Source organism: Nyctereutes procyonoides, unplaced genomic scaffold (assembly GCF_905146905.1).
Source record: "Nyctereutes procyonoides isolate TBG_1078 unplaced genomic scaffold, NYPRO_anot_genome, whole genome shotgun sequence".
NCBI classification, from domain to species: Eukaryota; Metazoa; Chordata; class Mammalia; order Carnivora; family Canidae; genus Nyctereutes; species Nyctereutes procyonoides.
This window is the reverse complement of record NW_026575139.1, coordinates 3,710,206-3,736,190: the sequence shown is the minus strand read 5'-3', so window position 1 is coordinate 3,736,190 and position 25,985 is coordinate 3,710,206. Positions and strand designations below refer to the sequence as shown.

Sequence of the window (25,985 nt, the reverse complement as noted above, 5' to 3'; positions counted from 1 at the left end):
TTTTTCTAAGTATCATTGTGAACTCATAGATTTATAACATATTTGATATATTTCAATCAGTTGTGGCTATTATTCCAATACTCAAATTACCCTACATTTGTTGAGTGAACCTCTTTAAAGTAGGCTCCTGTCTTTTTTTTTTTCTTCCTCCCACTCTTGCCCCCTGGGTCTTGTGTCTTTTTTTTTTTTTTCAAGTCAATTTTACCCAAGTATCACTTACATACAATTTACTGCCATGTATTAGAGTGCACAATTCAATTAGTTTTGACAGATGGATACATCCATGGAGCCACCACCAGTCAAGATATAGAATATTTCTATCACCCAAAAGTTCTCTCCTGTCCTTTGGCAGTAAATCCCTCCCTGTACTTCATCCCTGAGGCAGCCACTGATGCACTTTCTGTCACTACAGAGCACTTTGCATTTTCTAAATTTTTATATAAATGGAATAATACAATATATACTTTTTTATATCTGGCTTCTTTCAGCTCACATGTGTTTGCTGTCCATCCATATTGTATGTATCAGGATTCCTTTTGATTGCCAAGTAGTATTCCCTTCATGGATATATCAACTTGTTTGTCCATTAACTGTTCGTGGATAATTTGAGTAGTTTCCAGTTTTGGTTTATTATAAAGGAAGCTGCTGTGAATATCCATGAGCAAGTCTTTGTGTGTGTGTGTGTATGTGTATATGTATATATATATATATATATATATATATATATTCATTTCTCTTGGTAAATAACAGTATAATTGCTAAGTGGTATGCTTTGTATATGTATAAATTTATAATAATCTGGCAAACTGTTTATTATTAGCAGTGTGGGAGAGTTTTGCTCGCACTTGTTAGCACTTGGCATTGTCAGTCTTTTCTATTGTAGCCACTGGAGTGTGTGCAGTCGTGTCTGGTTGTGGTTTTAATTTTACATTCCCGATTCATGGGTTTGAATATTGAATACTCTTTGAAGGAACTGTTTAAATCTTTGACCCATGTAAGATGATGTTGGTGATGATGATGATTATGATGAAAGAAAAGGAGAAGGAGAAGCAGAAGAAAACGTAGTAGTAGTTCTAGGAGTTCTTTGTATATTCTGCAATTGTTTTCTCCCCTTCCATGGTTTCCTGTGTTCTAAGAGATTTTTGCCTACCCCGTTGCAAAAGTTTTTTCCTACGTTTTCTTCTAAAAGTTTCACACTGCCAGGGCATCTGACTGACTTACTATATCTCAGGGTCTGAGTTCGAGCCCCATGTGAGAGTAGGGATTACTTAAAAAATAAATAAGTAAAATTGTTCATACTTTTGCTTGTACTTTTAGGTCTGTGATCCTTTTTGAGTTAATTGTTGTGAATGGTATGAAGTAAGGTTTCTTCCTGTATTTTTGTTGTGTGGAATACTTTGTTGTTTTAGCACCATTTGTTGAAAAGACATTCCAATTATATTGTTTTTGGACCTTTGGTTAATAATCAGCTGGTGATTATTATTATGGGTGTCTTTCTGGGTACTCAGTTCTGTCCATTGATTAGTATGTCTGTCCTTTTGCCAAGACCATATTCTCTTGGTTACCAGGTCTTTATAGCAGTGTTTGAATTTGGGTAGTACATGCCCTCCAACTTTTTGTTTTTCAAAATTGTTATGGTTGCAATACTGTTTTAGGTTCTTTAGATTCCCATTTCAATTTTGCAATCACTTTGTCAAATGATACAAAAAAAAAAAAAAGCCTGTTGGTATTACTTTGATTAGGATTGTGTCTAATTTATAGACCAGTTGTGGAAGAATTTACATCTTAACACTGATCCATGAGTGTATCATCTCTTTCTGTTTAGGTCTCCTTTCATTTCCCTAAGTAGTGTTTTATAGTTTCCAGTTTTTGGATATTGGGTGTATTATATTAAATTTATTCCTCAGTATTTCATGGTTTTGGATATTATTGTGAATGGAGTTTTAGTTTAAATTTAATTTTCCAATTGTTTATTGCTAATATAAAGAAATACTATAAACTTTCTTAACTTATGTCCTGTGATTTTATTAAATTTATGTCTTAGTCCTATTAGCATTTTCATAGATTGCATTAGCATTTTCATAGATTGCTTAGGTATTTTCACATACACAATCACATTGTCTGTGAATAATACATCTTTACAGCTTCCTTTCCAGTGTGTATTCATTTATTTCTTTTTCTTGCTGTATTGCAATCACTAGCACCTCCAGTATAATGTTGAATAAAAGTGGTGAGAGTGAACGTCCTTGTCTTATTTCTGACCTTAAGGGGAAAACATTCAGCCTTTCACTGTTAAGAGTGATGTGAGATAGGGGTTTTGGATAAATATCCTAAGTCAGTTTAAGGGAGTTACCTTCTATTCTTAGTTTTCTTAAGGTTTTTGTCATATATTTTTGTTGAACTTTGTCAAATGATTTTACATATCTGTGTTTTTTCCTGTATTCAGTTAATGTGGTGAATTACATTGATTTTTAAAAGAAATGTTACAAGAACCATGCATTTCTGAGATAAACCCTTCTTGGTCATAATGTGTTATTTTTTTAATATATGGTTAGTTCTGGTTGCTAATAATTTGTTAAGGATTTTATTTTTTTCATGAGGATTTTTGGCTTTATACTTTTTTCTTGTGTTGTCTTCGTCTTATTTTGATGTGAGATTAATATTGGCCTCAAAAAAATGAGTGGAGAAATCTCTCATCAAAAAAAACAAAACAAAAAAAGAAATCTCTCATCATGTACTTCCTGAATATTCATGTAGGAAACATTCTTCTCTTCCTCTCTCCCTCTGCTCTCTCTCTCATGCTTGCTCTCTCTTTTATTTACGTATTTGAGAGAGAGCACGTGCAAGTGAGGTGGGGAGGAGCAGAAGCAGACTCCATGCTAAGCAGGAAGCCTGACACGGGGCTCAATCCCAGGACCTTGAGATCATGACCCAAGCCAAAAGCAGACACTTAACTGAGCTACCCAGGTGCCTCTATTTCATTACTTTTAATTATTATTTTAATTAATTAATTAATTACTATATTTCATTTATTTGTTGTTAGTATTATTTATATATTTTTCCCATTATCCTTCAGTCTTAAGAACTTACTTTAACACTTCTTGTAGGGCAGCCGGGGTGGCTCAGCGGTTTAGTGCCACCTTTAGCCCAGGGCGTGATCCTGGGGTCCCAGGATCGAGTCCCAGATCGGGCTCCCTGCATGGAGCCTGCTTCTCCCTCTGCCTCTCTCTCTCTCTCTTTCTCTGTGTCTCAAATAAATAAATAAATAAATAAATAAATAAATAAATAAATAAATAAAATCTTAAAAAAATAAAAACACTTCTTGCAGTATAGACTTACTGGTAGTGAATTATCTCGGTTTTTGTTTATTAAAAATTTTTTTTTTTTATTTTGCCTTCATTTTTCCCATGTCAGCCCTTTGTGGCTGTATATATGACCTACATTAAACTGGCTGTATATGACCTATATTAAACTGCATATTTGAAGTATACAGCTTAATAAGGTTTTTTTCGCTTAATAAGTTTTGATGTACATAAATGTCCATGGAACCATCACCACAGTCAAATTTAGTAATATACCCATCATCCTCAAACGTTTTTGTGGTCCTTTGTAATTTCTTCTCCTGCTCCTCCGTGGCTTATTGTCTTTAGGCAACCACTAACCTGTTTTGTCATTATAAATTAGTTTCCATTTTCTAGAATTTTTGATGTAAATATAGTTATATGGTATGTACTCCTTTTTTTTAATTTTTTTTTTTTTTTTTATGATAGTCACAGAGAGAGAGAGGCAGAGACACAGGCAGAGGGAGAAGCAGGCTCCATGCACCGGGAGCCTGATGTGGGATTTGATCCCAGGTCTCCAGGATCGCGCCCTGGGCCAAAGGCAGGAGCCAAACCGCTGCGCCACCCAGGGATCCCTGTACTCCTTTTTATGTGGCTTCCCCCCCCATTCAACATAATTGTTTGAAGATTTTTCCATGTTATTTTGTGTACAAATAATAGTTTATTCTGTTATATTGATAAGTACGATTCCACAGTAAGGATATACTACAGTTTATCTACTATTGAGGGACTTTGAATTGTTTCCAGCTTTTGGACATTACAAATAAAGTTACTATGAACATTCATGTTCAAGTTTTCTAGTGGACACGTGTTTTCATTTCTTTGGGTGTTACAAACTACATTGTGCCTCTCCCCTGTTGGTATGTTGTAGCCTTAACTCCTAATGTGACTGTAGAGGGCCTTTAAAGAGGTAATTCAGGTTAAATGAGGTCATAAAGGTGAGACCCTAATCTAATACGAGCAGTGTCTTTAAAAGAAGAGGAAGTGACCCCAGAGCTTTCTCTGCACAGAGAAAAGGCCACATTGGGACATAACAAGAAGTTGGAGTCTTCAAGCTAGGGAGAGAGACCTTAGTAGAGATCAGGCTTGCTGGCACCTTGATCTTAGACTCCCAGCCTCCAGGGTTGTGAGATACTAAATGTCTGTTGTTTAAGCCCTTCAGCCTGTGGTACTTTTTTATAGCAGCTTGAGCTAAGACATTGGATAAATAACTAGAATTTAGAATGTCTAGGTCATATGCTTGTGTGTGTCTAACTTTTAAAGAAATTTTCAGTTTTCCAAATGGTTGCACTATTTTATACTCCCACAAACAGTGTGTGAGGGTCCCATTGCTCTGCATCATAGCCAACACTTGCTATGATCGGCCTTTTAAATTTTAGCCATTCTGAAATGAGTGTAGTGGCATCTCACTGTGGTTTTAATTTGCATTTCCCGAATGACTAATGATGTTGTGCATCTTTCATGAGCTTCTTTGCCATCTGTATGTATATTTTTTTTGATGAATGTCTGTTCAAATTTCTTGTCCATTTAAAAAAATCAGACTGTTTTTGTGTTACTGAGTTTTGAGATATATATATATATATATATATATATATATATATATATATATATATATGATGTTTATCACATGTATGATTTGCAAATACTTCCTCCCAGTGTGTGGGTTGTATTTTCATTCTCATAACATATTTTTGGAAGAGCAGATTTTAAAATTTTGATAAAGTTTAATTTCCCAATGTTTTTCTTTTCTGATCATGCTGTTAGTGTTATATCTAAGCAAACTTTGCCTAACCTAAGTCCACAAAGATTTGCTTCTATGTTTATTTTCAGAAACTGTGTAGTTTTGGGCTTTATATTAATCTGTGGTTCATCTCATATTTTTGTACCTGGTGCAAGGTAATGGATGGAAATTCATGGTTTTTCATGTGGATAGTCAGTATTCCTGCAACATTTGTTGAAAATAATGCCCACTCCTTTGTAACTATGGAAGATTACTTGACTGAATATGTGTAGGTCTATTTTTGTAATATCGCTTCTCTCCCATTGCTTTCTTTGTCTGTCTTTACACCAACACCCCATTGTTTTCTTGTAATCTTTCTTATATTTTCATCTACTGGGTCTTGAAATCAGATACTTTCAGTCTTCCAGTTTTTTTCTTTTTCAAAATTGTTTTGACTATTCTAGGTTCTTTTTTTTTTTTTTATGATAGAGAGAGAGAGAGAGAGAGAGAGAGAGGCAGAGACACAGACAGAGGGAGAAGCAGGCTCCATGCACCAGGAGCCCGACGTGGGATTCGATCCCGGGTCTCCAGGATCGCGCCCTGGGCCAAAGGCAGGCGCCAAACCGCTGCGCCACCCAGGGATCCCCTATTCTAGGTTCTTTGCATTTATATTTCAGTTTTATAATTACTTTGTCAATTTTCTACCCAAAAAGGCCTGCTTGAACTTTGAACAATATTTTATGTAATCTACCAATCAATTTTGGAGGAGAATTGAATTCTTAACAGTTTTGAAGCTTCTAATCCATGTGCATAATATACTTCCCCATTTATTTAAATCTGGTTTATGGTACCTGGTTGGCTCAGTAGGTTAAACGTCTGACTCTTGATTTTGGCTCAGGTTGATCTCAGGGTCCTGGGATTGAGCCCTGCATCAGGCTCCGTGCTTGACAGGGTGTCTACTTCTTTGCCTCTCTCTCCCTGTGTCCCTACCCACTCCACCCCACCCCCGATAACTTTGATGAAAGAAAAAGTTACCAAACTTTTCACAAACTACCAAACTACCAAAGTCACTCAAAGAGAAACAGAACAAACTACCAAACTACCAAAGTCACTCAAAGAGAAACAGAACACTGGAATAACCCTATATTTCTCATGCACATGCTCACTCTCTAAAATAAATAAATAAATCTTTATTATTTTTTTTATTTTTTAAAAATTTTTTTATTTATTTATGATAGTCACACACAAAGAGAGAGAGAGGCAGAGACATAGGCAGAGGGAGAAGCAGGCTCCATGCACCGGGAGCCCGACGTGGGATTCAATCCTGGATCTCCAGGATCGCGCCCTGGGCCAAAGGCAGGCGCCAAACCGCTGCGCCACCCAGGGATCCCATAAATAAATCTTTAAAAAAATAAATCTTGTTTAATTTCTCTCACCAGTGTCTTATAGTTTTCTTTTTTTTTTTGTCTTATAGTTTTCACCATATAGCTCTTTCACATTGTTGTGAGGTTTATCCCTACGTATTTATATTTTTACGCTATTGTAAGTAGTATTTTACGATTTCAGTTTCTGATTGTCTTTTGTCGGTATATAGAAATACACCGTATTTGTATATTCACCTTGAATTCCATAACTCTTTTTTTTAATTTTTTTTTGTTTTATTTATTTATGATAGGCACACAGTGAGAGAGAGAGAGGCAGAGACACAGGCAGAGGGAGAAGCAGGTTCCATACACCGGGAGCCCGATGTGGGATTCGATCCTGGGTCTCCAGGATCGCGCCCTGGGCCAAAGGCAGGCGCTAAACCGCTGCGCCACCCAAGGATCCCTGAATTCCATAACTAAGTCATTTATTAGTTCTACTTGCTTTTTTGTAGGTACTGTTGTATTTTCTGCAAAGATGATCATGTCCTCTGTGAATAAAAGCAGCTTTAAATTATTTTTTTTCCAATCTTGGATGCCGTTTCTTCCTCCCTCCCACCGTGCCTTCTTTCCCTTTCTTCCGGTTTATTGCATTGGCTTAAATATCTAGACTCATGTTGAAATGAAGGGCAAGAGTGTTCATCCTTGCTTTATTCTCAGTATTAGAGGGGAAGTATTCATTCTTTTTCACAGGTACATATGTTAGCTGTGTGTTATTGTAGATACCTCTATGAATTTGAGGACATTCCCTTTTATTCCTAGTTTGTTGAGAGTTGTTATCATGAATGAATGTTGGATTTTGTCAGTTGTTTTTCCAACATCTTTTGACGGATAACATGTTTTTCCTGTTTAATCACTTAATATGGTGGATTTTGTCAGATTTTTCAGATATTAAAACAACCTTGCATTCTTGGAATAAACTCCACTAAATAATAAATCATGATTTATTATCCCCTTTATATGATTTGAGATTCTGTTGGCTAAAATGTGTTCAGAATTTTCGTATCTGTATTCAAAGGGATATTGGTCTATACTTCTCTGGTAACATCTTCGTCTCATTTTGGCATCAGGGCAATGCTGGCCTCATAGAATGAATTGGGGACTATTCCTTTCTCCCCAGTTTTCTGGAAGACTTTTAAGAGTTGCTGTTATTTTTTCTGTAATATTTGCTAGATAGAATTGACTAGTGAAGTCATCTTAGTCCGAAATTTTCCTTTGGAAGATTTGAAACCTCAAATAAAATGTATTTAAGAAATATAGGGTTATTCCAGTGTTTTGTTTCTCTTTGAGTGACCTTTGGTAGTTTGTATCCTTCAAGGAAGCTTTTTCTTTCATCAAAGTTATCATCTAGAGGCTTGTTAATTTTGTTGACCTTTTCAAAGTACTGGATTTTTGTTTCATTGATTTTTCTTTATTTCTTTCCTTTTAAAAACTTAATGATTTATTTTCTTAATTATTTCCTTCTGCATAAACCTTGGGCTTAACTTTATATTCTTTTTCTAGTTTCTTTTTTTTAATATATATTTTTTTAAGATTTTATTTATTTATTCATGATAGACACATAGAGAGAGAGGCAGAGTCACAGGCAGAGCGAGAAGCAGGCTCCATGCAGGAAGCCCGAGCTGGGGCTCAATCCCAGGTCTCCAAGATCACACCCTGGGCTGAAGGCGGTGCTAAACCGCTGAGCCACCGGGGCTGCCCTTTTTCTAGTTTCTTAAAGTGGAAGTTGACTTTTAATTTTTGCTAACATAGATTTTCAGCACCACAGGAGTTCCCCCTTGTCCATAGGGAATACATTCCAAGACTCCTAGTGGATGCATAGTACTGAACCCAAATATACTATATATTATGGTTTTTCCAATACATACAATGCCTATGATAAAGTTTAATTTATAAATTAGAGATAGTAATAGATTAGCAACAATAAATGGCATTTTAATGTAACAATATAAGAGTTATGTGAATGTGGTCTCTCTCTCAAAATATCTTAGTGTCTTTACCCTTCTTTTTCTTGTGATGATATGAGATGATAAAATGCTCATGTGATGAGGTGAGGTGAATAACATGGGCACTGTGACATAGCATTAGGCTACCACTGACCTGACAATATGTCAGAAGGGGGATCATCTACATCTGGACCATGGTTGACCTCGGTTGACTGAAACTCTGGAAAGCAAAACTGTGGGAAAGGGAGGACTCTTGTGTTAATTTCCCTCCGGATTTTGCAGCTACAGTACACAATTGTTGATATACTGTGCTTTCATTTTTATTCAGTTAAAAATACTTTCTAATTACCTTTTTAATTCTTGGTCCATGGATTATTACAGGAGTGTGCTATTTAGATTCCAAACACTTTGGAATTTTCCAGATATCTTTTATTGATTTTTATTTTAACTCCATGTGGTACAGAACATACACATTGCATGTTTGAATCTTTTTAAGTTTATCAAGACTTTTTTGACTTCCTAAAATATGGCCTACCTTGGTAAATGTTCTCTCTGTAATTGAAAACAATGTTTTTATTCTCCTGTTTATTGAGAGTAGTGTTCTATACGTCTCAATTAGATCGAGTTGGCAGATCATGTTATTCAAGTGTTTTGTATTATTTCTGATATTTCTGTCCATTTGTTGACTTAGTTAAGAGCAGCTGGTTGAAATTTGTGACTAGAGGAGTCAATTTGTCTTATTTCTTTTTTTAAGTTCTATTAGTTTTCCTTCATTGGTTCTGAGGCTCTGTTATTAGGTGCATAACCATTTAGGATTGCTATGTTTCCCTGATGAATTGATTTTTTAAAAAAATATTTTATTTATTTATGAGAGACACACAGAGAGAGGCAGAGACACAGACACAGGCAGAGGGAGAAGCAGGCTCCATGCAGGTAGCCCGATGCAGGACTTGATCCCAGGATTCCAGGATCACACTCTGAGCCAAAGGCAGATGCTCAACTACTGAGCCATCCAAGCTCAGCGTCCCTGAATTGATTCTTTAATCATTATGAAAGGACTTTCTATATCCCTGGTAATATTCTTTATCCTGAAATCTCTATCATTAACCTTAGGTGTTTCTGGTTTACTTGGATTACTGCTAGTATGATGCATCTTTTTCCATGTTTTTACTTTTAAGCTATTTCTGTCTTTATATTTAAAATGTGTTCCAGGGCAGCTGGCTGGCTCAGTTGGAAGAGCATGCCACTCTTGATCCTGAGTTCAAGCCCCATGTTCCGTGGAGAGATTACTTAAAAATAAATAAATAAGACATCTGGGTGCCTCAGTTAAGCGTCTGACTATTGATTTCTGCTCAGGTCATGATCTCAGGATTGTGAGAATGAGCCCGGATTGTGAGAATGAGCCCTATGTTGGGCTCTGCGCTCAGCAGGGAGTCTGTTTGTAGATTCTCTCTCTGTCCCTCCCCTCACCCCCCTGCTTGCTCATGCTCTCTAAAGTAAATAAATAAATAAATCTTTAAAAATAAATAAACTTTAAAAAATAAATAAAATGTGTTTCTTGTAGGCAGCACTGTTGGATCTGGATCTTTAGTTTAATTCTGTGTATCAGTCTTTTCCATTGAGCTGGTATGTTCATCCTGTTTTCTTTTAATGCACATTGGTGTATTTGGGTTTCAACTCACCCATTTTGCCATTGTTTTCATTTGTTGCACCTCTTCTCTCCTTTTTCCCCCCCATTTCGTCTTGGATTAATATAGTATTTTTTATGATTTCAACTTATCTATCTTGTTGTTTATTTTTCTTGTTTTTTTTTTAAAGATTTTATTTATTTATTCATAGAGACACAGAGAGAGAATGAGAGGCAGAGACACAGGCAGGAGAAGCAGGCTCCATGCAGACAGCCCGATGTGGGACTCGATCCAGGGCCTCCAGGATCACACCCTGGGCTGCAGGCGGCGCCAAACCGCTGGGCCACCGGGGCTGCCCTTCTTGTTGGTTTTTTAATCTGTGGATTTGTGCTGTGGTTTACTTTTAGTGGTTGCTTTAGAGTTCATAGTCTATGTCTTTATCTTATCAGCCCACCCTCAAGTCCTTTTGTATCTCTTTATGTATAGTGTGAGCATTTCATGATTTACAGATGTTCAGTTTCCCACACAACAGTCTTTGTGCTATTGTTGGCATACATTTTATTTCTACATATATTACAGTCTCCACAATACAGTTATTATTTTTGCCGGAAATGGCAAATTATTTTTTAAATATTTTAATAATAGAAAAGCTTGTTCAATTTCCCTATTTAGTAAATAGTAAATATGCTATCTATTTACTTCTCAATCTTTTGTATATATTCTGGTCAGTATAGTTTTCTTTTTGCCTTAAGGACTTACAGTTTTTGTTTTCAGTGGTCATCCATATTTTAAAGAACTTAATTGGAGAAAAATGGTCTTTTGTATTTACCCAATTGTCTACATTTCTGGTGCTTTCCCTTCATTCCTGACGTTCTGACTTTTCCTCTGCTATTATGACTCTTTAGCCTGAAAACTGCATTTAGGATTGATTGTACAGAGCAGATCTGCTGTTGATAGATTTACTTCGCTTTTCTTCACCTGTGAAAGTCTTTATCTCCCCTTCATTCCCAAAGAATTATGTTTTTGTTGGTAACATTCTGGGCTAACACTCATTCCTGCACCACTTTCACTGTGTCCATGGTCTTCTGGTCTCCATAGCTTCTGATGAAACATCCCAAGTCCTTCAGATGTATGTGATGCTTCATTTTTCTTCCCCAGGTGCTTTCAAGATTTTTCCTTTGAGCTTTTCAGCAGTTTGACTGTGATGTGTCGGGGCTTGATTTTCCTTGATTTTATCTTCTTCGTGACTTACTGAGCCTCTTGAGTCTGTAAGTTTGTGCCTTTTTCCAAATTTGGTACCTTTAGTCAACAGATATATATATTTGACACTGCTATCTTTCCCTTCTCCTTTAGGAACTCCAGTGACAAAAATACTTAGTTTTTGGTATCATCCCACAGGTCCCTAATGGTCTTTAAATATTTTCTTAAGATTGTATTATTTCTATTGATCCGTCTTCAAGTTCACAGAGTCTTTTTTTTATCACTTCTGTTTTGTTTTTGAGCTTATTGTATGATTTTTTGCCAGTTCTAAATTTCCTGTTAAAAAATATGTAGTTTCTATTCTCTGTTGAGACCTATCTATCCATTCATTTCAAGAGTGTTTATCTTTATATCATTGAGGATTATTATGATAGCTGTTTAAATGTATCTGATAATTCCATCATCTGGCTCACTTCAGGGCTTACATCTATTATTTCTCTTTTGTGGTGGTTACTATTTCCATTTGCCTGGTTCTTTATATGTCAAGTAATTTCAAAATATATCCTGCACATTTTGAATATTATATGGTAAGATCCTGGGTCCTGTTAAAGTCCTATGGAGAAAAGTGATTTGTTTATCTTACCAGGCATCCAACCGTGTTAAATTCAGATTGCAAGTTCTTTCTCTCTTTCACTGGGCAGTGGTTCCTTTTCATTGTAGTATTCAAACCCTTTGTGATGCTGGGCCATGAAGGAGTTAGTTTCAGACTTGGGCAGTGGTCATATATATATTCTCTTCTCTGGGTTTCAGCTATGCTTCTGTGACTGTGTTCCATGATTGTATTGCTTAGGACTTGTCCTGGGGTGTATGTCAGTTCACACACAGAACTAGATGATTCTCAGCTCTCTCCTCTTTGGAACTTCTCCCACATTGCCTGGCCACCCAGGGCCTCCTTTCCTGGTTCTTCTGCCCAGAGAGAGAGTGTTGTCTCAGATTGTTAGCCTTCTGCCTCATCATGGTATCTATAACTGGGATCCCTTTTAAGGCAAAATAACCAGAGAAAATAGAGGAAAAACAGAATGTGGCTTTTCCCCTTCCACTGTTATAATGCAGGCCCTTTCCTGCAGCTGTTCTATTCAGATGTTTTCCCTCTAGGTTTTAGGTACTTGTGGCGCATACCCAGAGCATTGCAGTCCTGCTGCTGGGGCTGGTGTTGTTAGGTCAGGGCAGGAGAGAAAGAGGTCATGTTTTAAAATTTCCCCAGTACTCTCTGGCTTATAAAGGGTCCATTTTCTTTTTCCTTTGACCAGAATGACAGGTTTGTTGCAGAATTTTTGCTGTTCATGCTCACTATGTAGTTGGTTAATTCAGTAAGTCTATTGGTCAAAGTCAGGAGTTAAAAGACAGCAAACAAGCAGCCCCCTCTCCCCAACTCCGCAAACCTAGGACCTTACCTTACTTCCCTCCACAACCCACTTGCTATTATTTAATCTTTAAAGCCTTCAGGTAGTTGCTTCTTGAATTTTGTCCAGACCTTTTAGTTGTAGAGAATAAGAGACCATAGTGGGCTTACTCCATTTTTGGGTTAAAACTAGAGATCATCTTTAAATCCAGTCTTTTTTTTTCTCTCTCTTTGGCATATTTTGAATAATTTCAATTGCTGTGTTTTCTAGTTCACTTTTTTTTTTTTTTGCAGTGTCTCATCTGCTGTTAATCCCATCTAATGTATTTTTCATCTCAAACGTGTATTTCATCCCTGGAAGTTCAGTGGAGGACTCCTACATCCTCCATGTCTCTACCTACCAGGGTCACTCTTTCTTTTACTTTTTTTTTTGTAAGAGGAAGAGAGAGTGCACATGGGAGTGGGCCGGGGGAGGGGCAGGGGAAGAAGGAGAGAGAGAATCTTAAGCAGGCTCCATGCCCAATGCAGAGCCCAGTGGTGGGGCTTATCTCACAACCCTGAGCTCATGACCTTAGCTGAAATCCAGTCGGATGCTTAACCCATTGAGTCACCCAAGTGCCCCACTTTTCTTTACCTTCTTAAACGTAATGCTGCACAGTTAAAATCACTGTTGTGCTGAGGTCTGTCATTTGCCACTTCTGGGTTTAGCTGGGTTTAGAGACCATACTCTGAGTGATGTGGTTGCTCCTTGTTTCTAGGCCCCTTCAGTGGACAGAGCTAGGAAAGGTTTTTGTTAAGAAAAAATATACAGGGGATCCCTGGGTGGCTCAGCGGTTTAGCGCCTGCCTTTGGCCCAGGGCATGATCCTAGAGTCCTGGGATCAAGTACCACATTGGGCTCCCTGCATGGAGCCTGCTTCTCCCTCTGCCTGTGTCTCTGCTCCCTCCCTCTTCTGTATCTCTCATGAATAAATAAATAAAATCTTAAAAAAATATATATATATATATATACACACACACACACACACACACACATCAGGGGTACCTGGCTGGTTCAGTCAGTGGAGCGTGTGACTCTTGATCCCATGGTTGATCAGAGTTGTAAGTTTGAGCCTCACTTTGAGTATGGAGATTACTTAAGAATAACATCTTAAAAAAGAGAAAAAAATATTAATTTTTTTCCCAGTTCAAAATTAGGACTACAGAATTTTTCTTTAACTTCTTTGGTTTTATGTATTCTCTCTTTTTTATACTGTAAATTTTTATTTCTATCTGCCTTTGTGCAGTTTGGGGGAAGGTATATATCAATACACTAGCTGTTGATATGCAGTGTATTGACTGAAGACAGTTTAAGATTTCTTGTGATTCTTTTGGTCCACAGAGTATGTCCTGTTAGAATCTACCATGAAATTAGTGATTTTTCTGTTCAGAATGTATATCCAGCTAAGGATGTGCCATTCAATTAGTGTGCCTTAATGTCTCTTAAAAAAATCCTATTTGGGGATCGCTGGGTGGCTCAGCGGTTTAGCGCCCGCCTTTGGCCCAGGGCGTGATCCTGGAGTCCCAGGATCAAGTCCCGCGTCCAGCTCCCAGCATGGAGCCTGCTTCTCCCTCTGCCTGTGTCTCTGCCTGTGTCTCTGCCTCTCTCAATCTCTCTCTCTCTCTCTCTCTCTCTCTCTCTCTCTCTCTCTCTCTCTGTGTCTATCATGAATAAATAAAAAAAATCTTAAAAAAATAAATCCTATTTGGTTAAGCTACCAGTCAATACATGGTTAGTTTGATTTGCTTTATTTTGCTTTCACATCTTAGAGCCTGCTTTATGTTAATTTGGTTGCATCATTTTTTAAAATATATACATGGCTCTAGAGAAGGGAGTGGAAAACTATAGCGCATTGGCCTCATGTGGTCTGCCACCGGCTTGGTACAGTCCTTGAGCTAAGAATGGGTTCTAGGGGCGCCTGGGTGGCTCAGTTGATTAAGTGTCTGACTCTTGATTTTAGCTCAGGTCATAAGCTCAGGGTTGTGGGATTGAGCCCTGAGTCAAGCTCTGCACTCAGAGCAGAGTCTGCTTGAGATTCCCTTTCCTCTGCCTCTCCCCCCTCTTGCACACACACTCTTTCTCTCTCTTTCTCTAAAATTAAATAAATAAATAAAATCTTTAAAAAAATAGAGATGGTTTCTGCATTCTCAAATGGCCGTAACATACACATGCATGCATGCACCTGCACACACATACATGCACATGGAAGAGTATGCAGCAGTGACTCTCTGTGTCCCCCAAACTCTAAACTATTTATTGTCTGGCCCCTTAACAGACATCCTCTAAGTTCTACCTCTAATCTGGTCTAATCCTATCTCCTCCATTCTCTTTCTCTACTTACTTACTTCATTAGTTTCTGGTGTATCTTTCTGATGTTTTTCATGGAAGCAAACTACACACACACATTCCTGTCACCTCTTCCATTTACCTTGTTCACTGTTTCTCTGCCAGCTGGCTTTTCTCACTGGACAGTGTGTCTTGGAGGCTGCCCTGTACATAGCAGGGCGGGTGGGCAAGCTTCACTCTTTGCAGCTGCATCCCATTCCAGAGTATAGGTGTGCTAAGGTTTATTCAGCTGGTTCTTTCTGGATGTACATTTGGGTTATTTCCAGTTTTTTATTTTTACAAGTATTGCTGCTTTCAGTGGTGGTGTACTTACATCTTTTTGGGGTTTTGCCAGTGTACCTTTGGGATCGTTTCTACAGGTTGCTTTGTTGGGTCATGCAGATTGCTGAGAAACAAGGCATGTGTTATTTTGCTCGATGTTGCCCCAGTTCTCTCCACAGGGATTGTATCATTTTGTGTTTGTCAGCAGTGTGTACGGTTAGCTAATGCCACACAGCCACCTAATGGAGTGTGTTGTCAAACTGGGATTTTGCTAATTTGATAGGTAAGAAATGGTATCTCTGTGTAATTTAACTTTGCATTTCTCCTGTTATGAGCAAGATCAAAGGACCAATTACATTTCCTTTTATATGAACTCTGTTCACTTTTCTTGCCTTTTTTTTTTTTTTTTTTTTTTGTAGAGGTGCTGAGTCTTTCTCATCTGTTTTGAAAAACTGTTTTAGGGATAGTAACCTTTGTCTCTGTTAAAAGTTGAAAATATTTCTCCCATTTGTCCTCTTATTTGGTTTTTGAGCTGTGCAATAGTTTTTTAAACATTACTATTATTTTCATGAAGCCAGGTTAATCCATTTTTCTTCTCGTTGCTTCTGGCCTCAGTTATGGCTAGGAAAGACTCCCCCAGCCCCAGGTTGTAGAAAAACTTAATTAGGTTCTCTTTTCTATTTTTTTTTAAGTAAATTTCTGATCCTTTTTGAATTTATAAACAGAGCACTTTTGGTGTACGCTGTGCTCTGTGATTGGCTACTTCTGTGAATTTAAACTATAAAAATGGACCCTTTGCTCTCTTCTCCAGCTTGCTTTTATACATAGATTCCTGACATCTTAGCATTTGAAGATAACATAAATGTTTATTCCCAGGGAAAAGGAATTGAATTCTGGGGAGAAGGAACTTGCCCAAGGACCCATAGCTCAGAGCTGGGGACTCTAGCCCTGGGCTGGCCCTGGAAGAGAAGGTTTATGAGGATTTGCTTCATGTCAGCCACTGAGCCAGGCACATTGCCTTCATTTGCTCTCCAGCCATAGGCCCCATCAGTGTCCCCACCTTATGGATGTGGAGGCTGAAGCAGAGAGGTGTGGTTTGCCCAGGACCATGAAGTTAGCAATATGCCATCAGGTTGGACACCAAGGTGTCTGCATGAGAGCTTGGGCCTCCCACTGGGGAGGGAGGCCTCTACCAACCTCCGCAGGGCCCGTGATGATGGAACATTGAGCACAGGCACTCTGCTTCTGCCTGCCACCACCATGGCCTCAGAGTTCCTTGAGAGTCTGGTTTCCTTTGTCTCCATGTCCAGGGCCACAGGAAGACCCTTTGAATGAACATTCTCTCCCAGGGTGTCTAATGGAGCCAGTGGTGGCAGCTCCCCAAGTGCTGACTCAGCCCCAAGTGGCAGGATATTGCTGGGAGCTAACAACCTCAAAGTCGTCCCTACTTTTCAATCTGTCCTTTGGTTCACTGATCCATTTGTATAAACACTCATTCACTTATCCAGCCATCAGTTCAGTACACCTTAGTAATGCCTACACTGTGCAGACCCAGTGCTGCCCAAGGATGACCCAGAAATGTGACACATACCAGTCCCCTGGAACTTATGGTCCTGTAGGGTAGGCAGGTAGTTGACTAAGGGAGCATAGGGTCCCACAGGAGCCAGAGCAGTGTCTCCCCTTGCCTTTCCTCAGGTTTGGGTCCACAGGAATGGTGGGGTGGTGTCAGGGAGCTAGTGCACCCCAGTCCTTCTTTCTAAGGTCCAGCAGAAAGCACTGCCTCCAGTGCTTAGAGGCAGAGGTTTGCTTCTTGTCAGTCCAGGCCTTCTATGGCGATGGGCAAGAAGCCAAGCCCGAAGAGAGAAGGGACTTCCCCAGGCACATGGTGAGTCAGCAGCTGGGCCAGGACTTGAGTCCAGCCTGTACCCCGACTCCAGGCGGTTTGAAAGTGGCAGGGATGCGAGGAAGGGCATCCTATGCTTTGGATGACTCAGCCCAGAGTTTCCTAGGTTTGTTCAGTGGGCCAAGCAGTTGTTAGATTTCAGGGATGTCGACTGATTTTCATACCTGAATACATCGTGGTATGGATCACGTCTTCGGCTTTCCCCAAAGCCAGAAGCCTTCAGCAAAGTATCTGCTTACCTTACAGAGGCCCCCTGCTGCCAGAAGAGTCCGAGTAAGGCTCCCTTCTGGATCCAGCTAGTTAGGCCCGCTTAGCGCCATCCCACGCCCCTGGGATGGGACACACCAGCTGTCGGTGTAATTAAGGTTGCCATAAAACCCACCAGCTAGACACACAAATGGCTCCTCTGCTCTTTCCCGGGGCAGGAGCAGTTGTGAAGGCGAGTAAATCACGTTCGGCAGCGATCACTTCAAAGGTCAGCCTTCCACTTACAGCAGTGTTATTGGCAGGGATCGCCCGTAACACGGCTTGTTTCCTGGCCATTCAATTTTATGGCGCCCTAATGAATTGGGCTGTTTCCATCCATTCTCAGGAAACGTACAGAACAACAGTTTTCGTTCTCCTAGAAAGTTTGTCCTGGGAGGCAGGTGTGTTGGTGGGCATGCAGGTAGTTCTGTCATGGACAGGCCGAGGGCCCCTGGCACCTTGCTCCTGTCTGGGCCTTCACACTACCCTCTGGGAAAAGCTGCCTCTGCACTATCATCATGGGATAATTTATGTGGAATCCCTGCCCAGTGGCTCTCTCTTACCCAGCACTTGGCAAGCACCGAGGAGGGCCCTCTTCTTTCCTCAACCCTTTCTTGGGTCAGTGTATTTCCTGAGCCCCTCTGGGGATCAAGATGCTGTGGCTGGAGACAGGGCTGCAGCATGAAGGCCAGAACCTGCCCACAGGAGCTCGTGGTCCTGCCCGGAAGCTGGGACCTGCTGGCCTGTGTGGGTGCCCACCAGTGGCCTTCTCTACAAGCTGCTGTAGCTCTGGAGGGTGCTCTGTGCCTCCCCCACTACCAGGCCACATCCAGGGACATGAGTTGGGCCAGATATACTCTTCTCTTGGTATTTGCTATCCCAGCCATGTCTAGATTCCCTGTGCCTCACCTGAATGGTGGTGATGGAGATGACTTTGGTAAAGGGGGAAGAAAGGCCCAATGTGGCCTAGGCAAATGGAGGCCTGGGGTGGCTGAAGTGAGGGGTGACTGGAATGGCACTGGGATGGGAGGAGCCAGTAAAGAGATTGTTCAGAACCATGATTATGGGACCCTGCTTCTTCCCTCGCCTCCCCTCCCCTCCCCACCAAAATGAATTCCAAACACAGCCCTGGAATGGCACTGTTGTGAGTTTGGAATGTTGTGCAAACTCAGGAAAAGCGGATGTTGGAGACTGTGAAGGCATGCAACACCCTCCCCCAAACCCCACCCCAGAGTGGGTCGGTGGAGCATCTGGCCAACAGCACCCCAGCTGGGTCCCTTTGGCTGGGGACATGGAGACTTCCTCCTCCTCCACACTCTGTGAGGCTCAGGGCTGGGAAGCAGCCACAGGCTGGCTTTCTGCCCTATGTTCAGAGGCTTGTAGGGCTGTCCTCTCTTCTCTGCCTCTGGACCACTCTTCAGGCTTCAAAGGGGCTCACCCTGAAATTGCTTTGGCTGGGGACTGCTTCTGAAGAGGCTCAGAGAAGAGCAGTCATTTGTCCCTATCCTCTCCAGGGAAATTGTCCTGATATTTATGGAAGTGGGAAGTGGCCAGTAGGAGACTGGGTTTGGGTCCCAGGGAAGCAGCAGGGATGGGGAGAAGCCCACCACCCCGGCAGTGAGACTTTGAGCAAATCCCTACATCTCTGAGCCTCAGTGTTCCTCATCTGGAGAATGGGTCTCAAAGCTGCCTAAATTGACTTTATAGAGTGCTGCGTGTAATGTGAATTTGAATTATATACATTTGAAAGAGGATGATAGAAAATATATTTGCAAAATTTATAGGTTGTGAACTCCAGGTTTTTTTTTTTTTTTTTTTTTTTTTTTTTTTTAATGGTCAAGACTTCCTATTTCTTTGCCTGCAGGCGAGGGAGCAGAGAACTGTGTTTATGCTGTGGCCACATGGTGGCGCCCTGGGAGCTGGTAAACAGGCCGGCTAGGACCTGCAGGAAGGCCTGAGGCTGCCTTGTATTGGCCTCTTGCTGAATATTGCAATCTAAAGCGAGCTGTTTGTGAGTTTGTTAAGTGGAGATACTTCTTAGTCCCGATTCTGGGAACCGCCCCCAACCCAAACCAGGTGCTTTAGAATGGAAAGTGAATGTGATAAAATGCTCTGGAGAAAACAGAACTCTTTGATACTTAATCACGTTGGTTTACAAGACAGGAAGCTATGAAATATTGGCCATGATGCTAAGAAGTAAAGTGTCTTTAAAGCTAATCTGTGTACTGTGGTTCTGATTTTATGGTCTCCAAGGGCTCTGGCTTTCTGCAGTACAGTTACTGTTCCAGAGAGAATAGGCTGGGGTTTTGTAAGCTGTGAATTATGTGACGTCTTTAGAAGTAAGAACCTCTCACAAAATATGGCCTGGTATCCATGGGTATCATTGGTGCTCTTTAGGTGCCCTTGGGCAATGGGCCCTTCCCAAAGCTCACTTTCATCAGGCACCAACTGCTCCCTAGGGGATTGGTGTGATTGGAGAGATCATCACGCTTCCCTGGGTGGCTCACGGGTGGTGCCCATGTGTCGATAGACGTGGGGTGGGCATGCGACAGGGAGGACTGTCTGTGGGGAGGGGCCCTCAGGCAAGGCTGTAAGGCTGTATGTATCTCCCAGCAGCTCAGCACTGCCCTCACTAGACCCACCTGCTGTCTGGGCTCTTGGTGACACTCCCTATGGGCTCCTGCCCTGTGCTCCTAGGGCCCACCAGCATGGTAGGTTTCCACTCTTGCAGGTGGTGAGAAGCTACAAGGCGACCATCCAGCAGACCTTGGACATCCTCTTCCTCCAGGAAGGCTCTGAGTTTCTGAGCAGTACAGATGCTTCGAGCCGGGACTCTGCTGACCGCACCATTATTGCCTGGGATTTCCGGAGCTCTGCCAAAATCTCCAACCAGATTTTCCACGTGAGAAACCCTATTTGGCAATGCTTTTCAGTTTGTTTCAGCTGCAGAATTTAGTCATAGCCCTAAGCCGCTGGCATCCCAGGTCACTTACTGGCAGGGATGGTTCAGCAGGCAGGATCTTTATAGACCATTTCAGGTGCCTGAAATCTCTTGGGTAGGATAGACAAGTGCAGGTCTAGGACCACCTGGAAAGCCTTCCAGAGGCTCTGGATCATAGCACTTCCATGACCGTCCTACTCATCATCTGCCTGGCATGGCTACTCCACAGGGGAAGGATGTGTAGGGGTCATCCATCCAGATCAGTAGAAGATGGCCACTCAGCCCAAGAGACTCCTGCCTTCCCTCCATCACCCCAGCCAGCCCATGGGTTTCTGTTCTATCCATCCTTGCTCAGTGCATTTGACAGGAGCTGTGACTTGAAAGTTTAAACAGGGACCCAAGTTAGACCACCTGTGTTAATAAAGTCCTGGATTCACCCCTTACAAGCCCATTATGTAGCTTCTTTGATTCTCATTTTCCTCTTAGGAAATTGAGGATGGGAATATTACTTACTTCATAGAGTCATTCTGAGAATTGAAGGAGATAATGCTTATAAAGGATCTAGTACAGTGCCAGGCACAGGGGGTGCTCCTTCAATGCATTACCTATCTTCACCATCGCCATGATCAAATCCAGCATCTTTGCCACTATCAGCATTACCGTCACCTTCGTATCACCACCATCACCATCACCGCTACCCACCACCGTCATCATCATCACCACCACTATCACCATCATCAGTACCATCACCATCACCACCATCACCACTGCCACCATCTCCATCATCATTTTATAAGATTTCAAATTAAGACATGGCTAATCTCTTTGGTACTCCTCCTGCCGAACTTAAAAATGTATATGAGGTGTACACATATACCTTCTCCCTCTCACTGCCTTTCCTTTCCTCACAGGGTTCTAAGTAACCCTGAGCAAACCAGCCTCTAGACCTTTACTGTAGGGTTTTAGTGCAACCCGCTGGGAAGGACGAGCTCTGGGAGGGGGCTGCATGGACGTGTCTGGCCACCTCAGCATTCTGAGTCCAGCAGCCTGTGTGGCAACCAGAGTACGTGGGTGGGGTGGATGAAAATACTAAAGGGCCAAGCCATTGGCCCTCCTAGAAATCACACCTACTCACTTTGTGCGGGTGAGCAGGTGCTCTGCTTGGTAGCAGCGTGCTGGGGAGCTTTTTACCAGACCACCATGGCCTCTGTGTCTCTGGTGGACCCAGAAGTCTGCAGCTGGCTTCCACTGGCTTCCCACGTTGCTCTCTGAGTTTGGGCTCTTTTAGAGAGGGTGGCTTCAGGGCAACGCTTAGAATAAAGAAGGACAAGTGTAGCTGAGAAGGGAATTTTTAGGGGTGTTTCCATGTGACCCAGCCTGTCAAACAGTGACAGTTCCTTGCCTTGTGCTGTGAACACTCTGTTCGTGCCTTTATCTTCTCGCCTGGCCATTCCACTTCTCAGTTACTGTGTGTGTGGGCCGCAGGGGAGCCTGGGCTGGGCTGGGGCTAGCCCGAGGGCTCGCTGCAGAGGCGGAGAGGTGGCTGTGTAGACTTGTTTCCTGTCACTGTGTAGCCACATACCACAAAGTTGGTGGCTTAAACTAACAAATCTGCTCTCAGTTGTGGAGGCCAGATGTCTGCTAAGTCTCACTGAGTTGAAATCAAGGTTTTATCAGGGCCCACTGCTTCTGGAGGCTCTGGGGGAGATTCTGCTCTGCTCCTTCATGCGATCATCTTCAGACCCTCTGCTCTGTCTCCATGTCACCCTCTCTGTGTGTCGGATCTCCTGCCTGCCTTTTATAATGACAGATATCCCCACGTCAAGATGCTTAATTATGTCTGTAAAAACACCCCCTCCACATTTTCTGCCATAAAAGGTGACATTTACAGCTCCCTAAGAATGAGGACATGGGTGCAGTTTGCGGGGGGTGGGGTGGGGGGAGGGCATTTTCTAGTCTACCACCAGGGCCACGAACCAAGGGATGCCAGGAAGGGCAAGGAAACAGATTACCCCCAGAACCTCCTGAAGGAACACAGCTCTGCTGACACTTTGATTATAGCCCAGTGAGACCCATGTCAGACTTCTGGCCTCCAGAACTCTAAGAGAATAGATGTGTGTAGTTGTAAGCCATTCAGTTTGTGGCATTTTGTTACAGCAGCCATAGGAAGCTTGTAGGGACCCCTGAGCCCAGGTTCGGGGGTTGGGCACAAGGCTCCAGGAGTACAGTGCTGGGTGGCATGTGTATTGGAGACAGAGGCCCAATTGGGAGCCTTTTCCATCCATCCTGTGGCCTCACTGTTTCTCAGGAGAGATACACCTGCCCCAGCCTCACCTTGCATCCACGGGAGCCTGTGTTCCTGGCGCAGACCAATGGCAACTACCTGGCTCTCTTTTCCGCCGTGTGGCCCTACCGGATGAGCAGGAGGCGGCGCTACGAAGGGCACAAGGTACTCTGTTCCTATCCCCCAGGTCAAAAGTAGGCCACTGGCCCCAGAGCCTCCTGCCAGACAACATCTGTAGTAGACATGGGGCCCCAGAGTGCACAGACCCTCTTTCTGGGTAGACGCTGTTTTCTGTTTCCTGGGTGACCACATGCCATGTGGCCTGGTGGTCACTGAAGCCTGTGAGCCACATCTAGCCCTACCTCCAGGCCCCAAGTGCTTGGCAGGAAAGGTTTTCCCTGACTTACTGGCTCACATGGACGGGTTGTGTGGGAGGGAAGGCAGGACAGAATGGGTGGGGGCCGTTTCGGCATCTGTCCCTTTTCCCCACTGAAGCCTGCGTCCCAGGGACAGGTGGGGCCAGGGGCTCAGGGGCTGTTGTGAGGCCAGACACCATGAGCTATGCTAAAGCCCTTCCAGCTGCATTCTACTAAACTGGCTTTATGAAACAGGATCCATGCTGGGACCCCAGCCTTATGGAGGGAGCTTGGGCCTTGGCTTTGGGGTGCTGGGTATGTAGCCATGCTCTGAGCCTCAGGCTGCTCCTCTGTAGAATGGGCATAATAGCTCCTGCCTCACAGGCTGCCTGGAGGAGCAGCTGTCGTGCGGCCTGCTCACCCTCTGTGTTGCCCTCTGCAGGTAGAAGGCTACTCGGTGGGCTGCGAGTGCTCCCCGGACGGTGACCTGCTGGTGACGGGCAGTGCCGACGGCCGAGTCCTGCTGTACAGCTTCCGTACTGCCAGCCGGGCACGCACGCTGCAAGGGCATGCACAGGCTTGTGTTGGCACCACCTTCCACCCTGTGCTGCCCTCTGTCCTCGCCACCTGCTCCTGGGAGGGCGACATTAAGATCTGGCACTGAGCCTCCTAGTGCAGAGCCTCCCGGATGCCAGCCAGGCCCCAGGCTCCCATTCTTCCTTGGGGTGGGCGGGTGTGAAGAAGTGCTGAGGTTGCCTTGATTGAAGCTGGGTGGAGGGTGCCTCCCTCCACCCTGAGCCTCAGGTTCCACATCTGTAAAATGGGGGAAGAGATCTGTTTGCTTCAGGGTTATGAGGACCACCTTAGTGGAAGTGCCTGGATGGAGGGTTGCTGGTGGTACTCAATAAACATGAGTGTTTTGCTATTTCTTAGGTTATTTTAGCGACAAATATGTGTTGGCCGTTTCTGTGCACCTGCCCAGTCCCTGGCCCTCTGAGGCTCCAAGACAAAGAGACCAGTGAGAGCTTGAGATGGGGCAGCCCCCTCTGCTGATCCTGATGGCGGACAGGAACTCCATGTGGGAGCATGGCAGTCCCTGCCAGTGTCGTAGAGCCCAAGCTTCCTCCCTCTCCCAACCAAGCATGGCCCAGGGAGTCCCGCTGCCTGTAGGGTGTGCGCATTGTCCCAGTGAAGAAGCAATGTGTGGAAGGCTCCTGAGGAAGCCTTGAGGGGTTACACTAGCAGGGAGACCCAGCTCCCAGGGCCTGGGCAAGTAGGTGAGCTCTGGCACCAGGACCCACCAGGACCATAATTGAGGGGCCATTCCAGGGACCCAGGGATCCACTGTAGGTGAGGAACCACAGCTACCATGGCTCAGGGCAGGGGTGTCCCTGTGGCCTTGCAAGGCTTCCTGGTGGAGGAGACCATGAGCTAGTGAGGAGGGATCCCCAGCACAGGAGTCAGTGAGGAAGCATAGAGGACCTGAGGAGGAGGCCCGTGAGCAGACGAGCCATGGGAGTAGGAGCCGTGGGGTACCCAGCTTTGCCCCTCCAGAACCTGGGTTCTAGGCCAGCTCTACTCTCAGCACAGCTGAGACCTTGTGAGTCACCTCTCCTCTCTGAGCCTTAGTCTCCCCATCTGTAACACAAAGTCAGGACCTGCAGACTTGCTGTATGGCTCCAAGGAGGTCAAGTCTGTGGTAGGTGTTGGCACAGCAGGGGTTCCATTCCTGGGAATGGGCATCTGGAGCTTGCAGAGGGCTGTAAATATGTTTATTGCCGTACATCTGACTTGCGTGGGGGTTTATGAGTCAGGCGTTCCAGGCAGAGGGAAGGGCAGGGCAAAGGCCCTGAGGTGGGGGTTTTGCTAAGGGCCGACCCCTTTTCTAGCCTTCATCCCTGCTCCCCCACCCTGCCCTGCAGTTAGTGCACAGCCTGGCAGGCAGTGGGTGTTGAGTGGATGCAGCACTTGCTGTGCCTGAACTGGGGTGGGGAGGCTGGAGCAGAGCATGTGGGTAGGGGTGGGGGAGCATGTGCTCTTCAGGCTGGTGAGAGACGTGAACTCCCAGGCTCATGCGGGACACAGGGTGCCAGGCAGGGTGTTGGGAGAGCTCGGGTTGGGAGCGCTTTCTCTTTTAAGGCTTAAGAATGGCTGATTTGGTGAAAAGAAAGATAACCACATCCCATGCTCAGAGGGCCTGGTCCTCGGCAGAAGCGGAGACTCCATGGGGCACTGCCCCTGGCAGAGTGGCCGAGGACGTGGAGGCTGAGCCTATGTCCGTTCAGAACGTGGCGCAGGTGATGGACACTCCTCCCTCAGCCCTCATGTGGCTGCCCTGCTGAGCCTCTCACACACTTTCTCACCTCTGCAGGAGCTCTCCTGCTCCGTGTGGAAGCTCAGTGATCTCAGAAGCCTGCTCTCAGTATCCCTGATGGGCTAATGGCTCCTTCCACTGTGCTCCCATGGCACGGTGCCTCAGGGCCTTTGGTCCCACTCTGAGCTCTGCTGGGTCATGATTTCCCCCAGTGCCCCCTGGCTTCCTGCCTGTCTCGTGCAGTGTGCAGACAGGGGGCCTTCAGGGAGCCTCCCCTCTCATTCTGGGTCTTTCCCTTAGCTCTGCTGGATGTTGTCTCCCCACCCCACCGCTCTGCCCCACAACATAGGTGTGTGCGGTGGGATGTCAGCTTCACAGGGTTCCAGGTGTCTGTTCCCTGCGGGACACCTGGCTCCTGGCCCGCAGTGGGTTTTCTATGAATAACTGCAAGTGTGGCCTGTCGACAGGACATAGACTTTGGGGTCAGACAGACAGACCCTGCCATCACCTTCCATTGTGTGGCTGCAGGCAAGTGCTGAGCCGCCCAGTGCCTTGGTTTCCCCTCCTATGAAATGAGAATTGATGGTATTGATGGTACTGAGCTGGTGAGGCTTAATGAGGTTGGGTCTGTACAGCT

The 25,985-nt window shown here is 43.8% G+C and overlaps 1 protein-coding gene across 1 annotated transcript in view; it reads left to right on the top strand.

The window, feature by feature from the left end:
• The window catches only part of WDR25 (WD repeat domain 25), a 140,485-nt gene extending 116,525 nt beyond the window's left edge, over positions 1 to 23,960 (top strand). The window contains exons 6-8 of the mRNA XM_055303899.1: positions 20,185 to 20,355; positions 22,703 to 22,843; positions 23,477 to 23,960. Coding sequence (XP_055159874.1) covers positions 20,185 to 20,355; positions 22,703 to 22,843; positions 23,477 to 23,698 — 534 coding nt within the window. The 3' untranslated portion in view covers positions 23,699 to 23,960. The remainder of the gene's footprint in view (positions 1 to 20,184; positions 20,356 to 22,702; positions 22,844 to 23,476) is intronic.
• Positions 23,961 to 25,985: the final 2,025 nt, after the last annotated feature.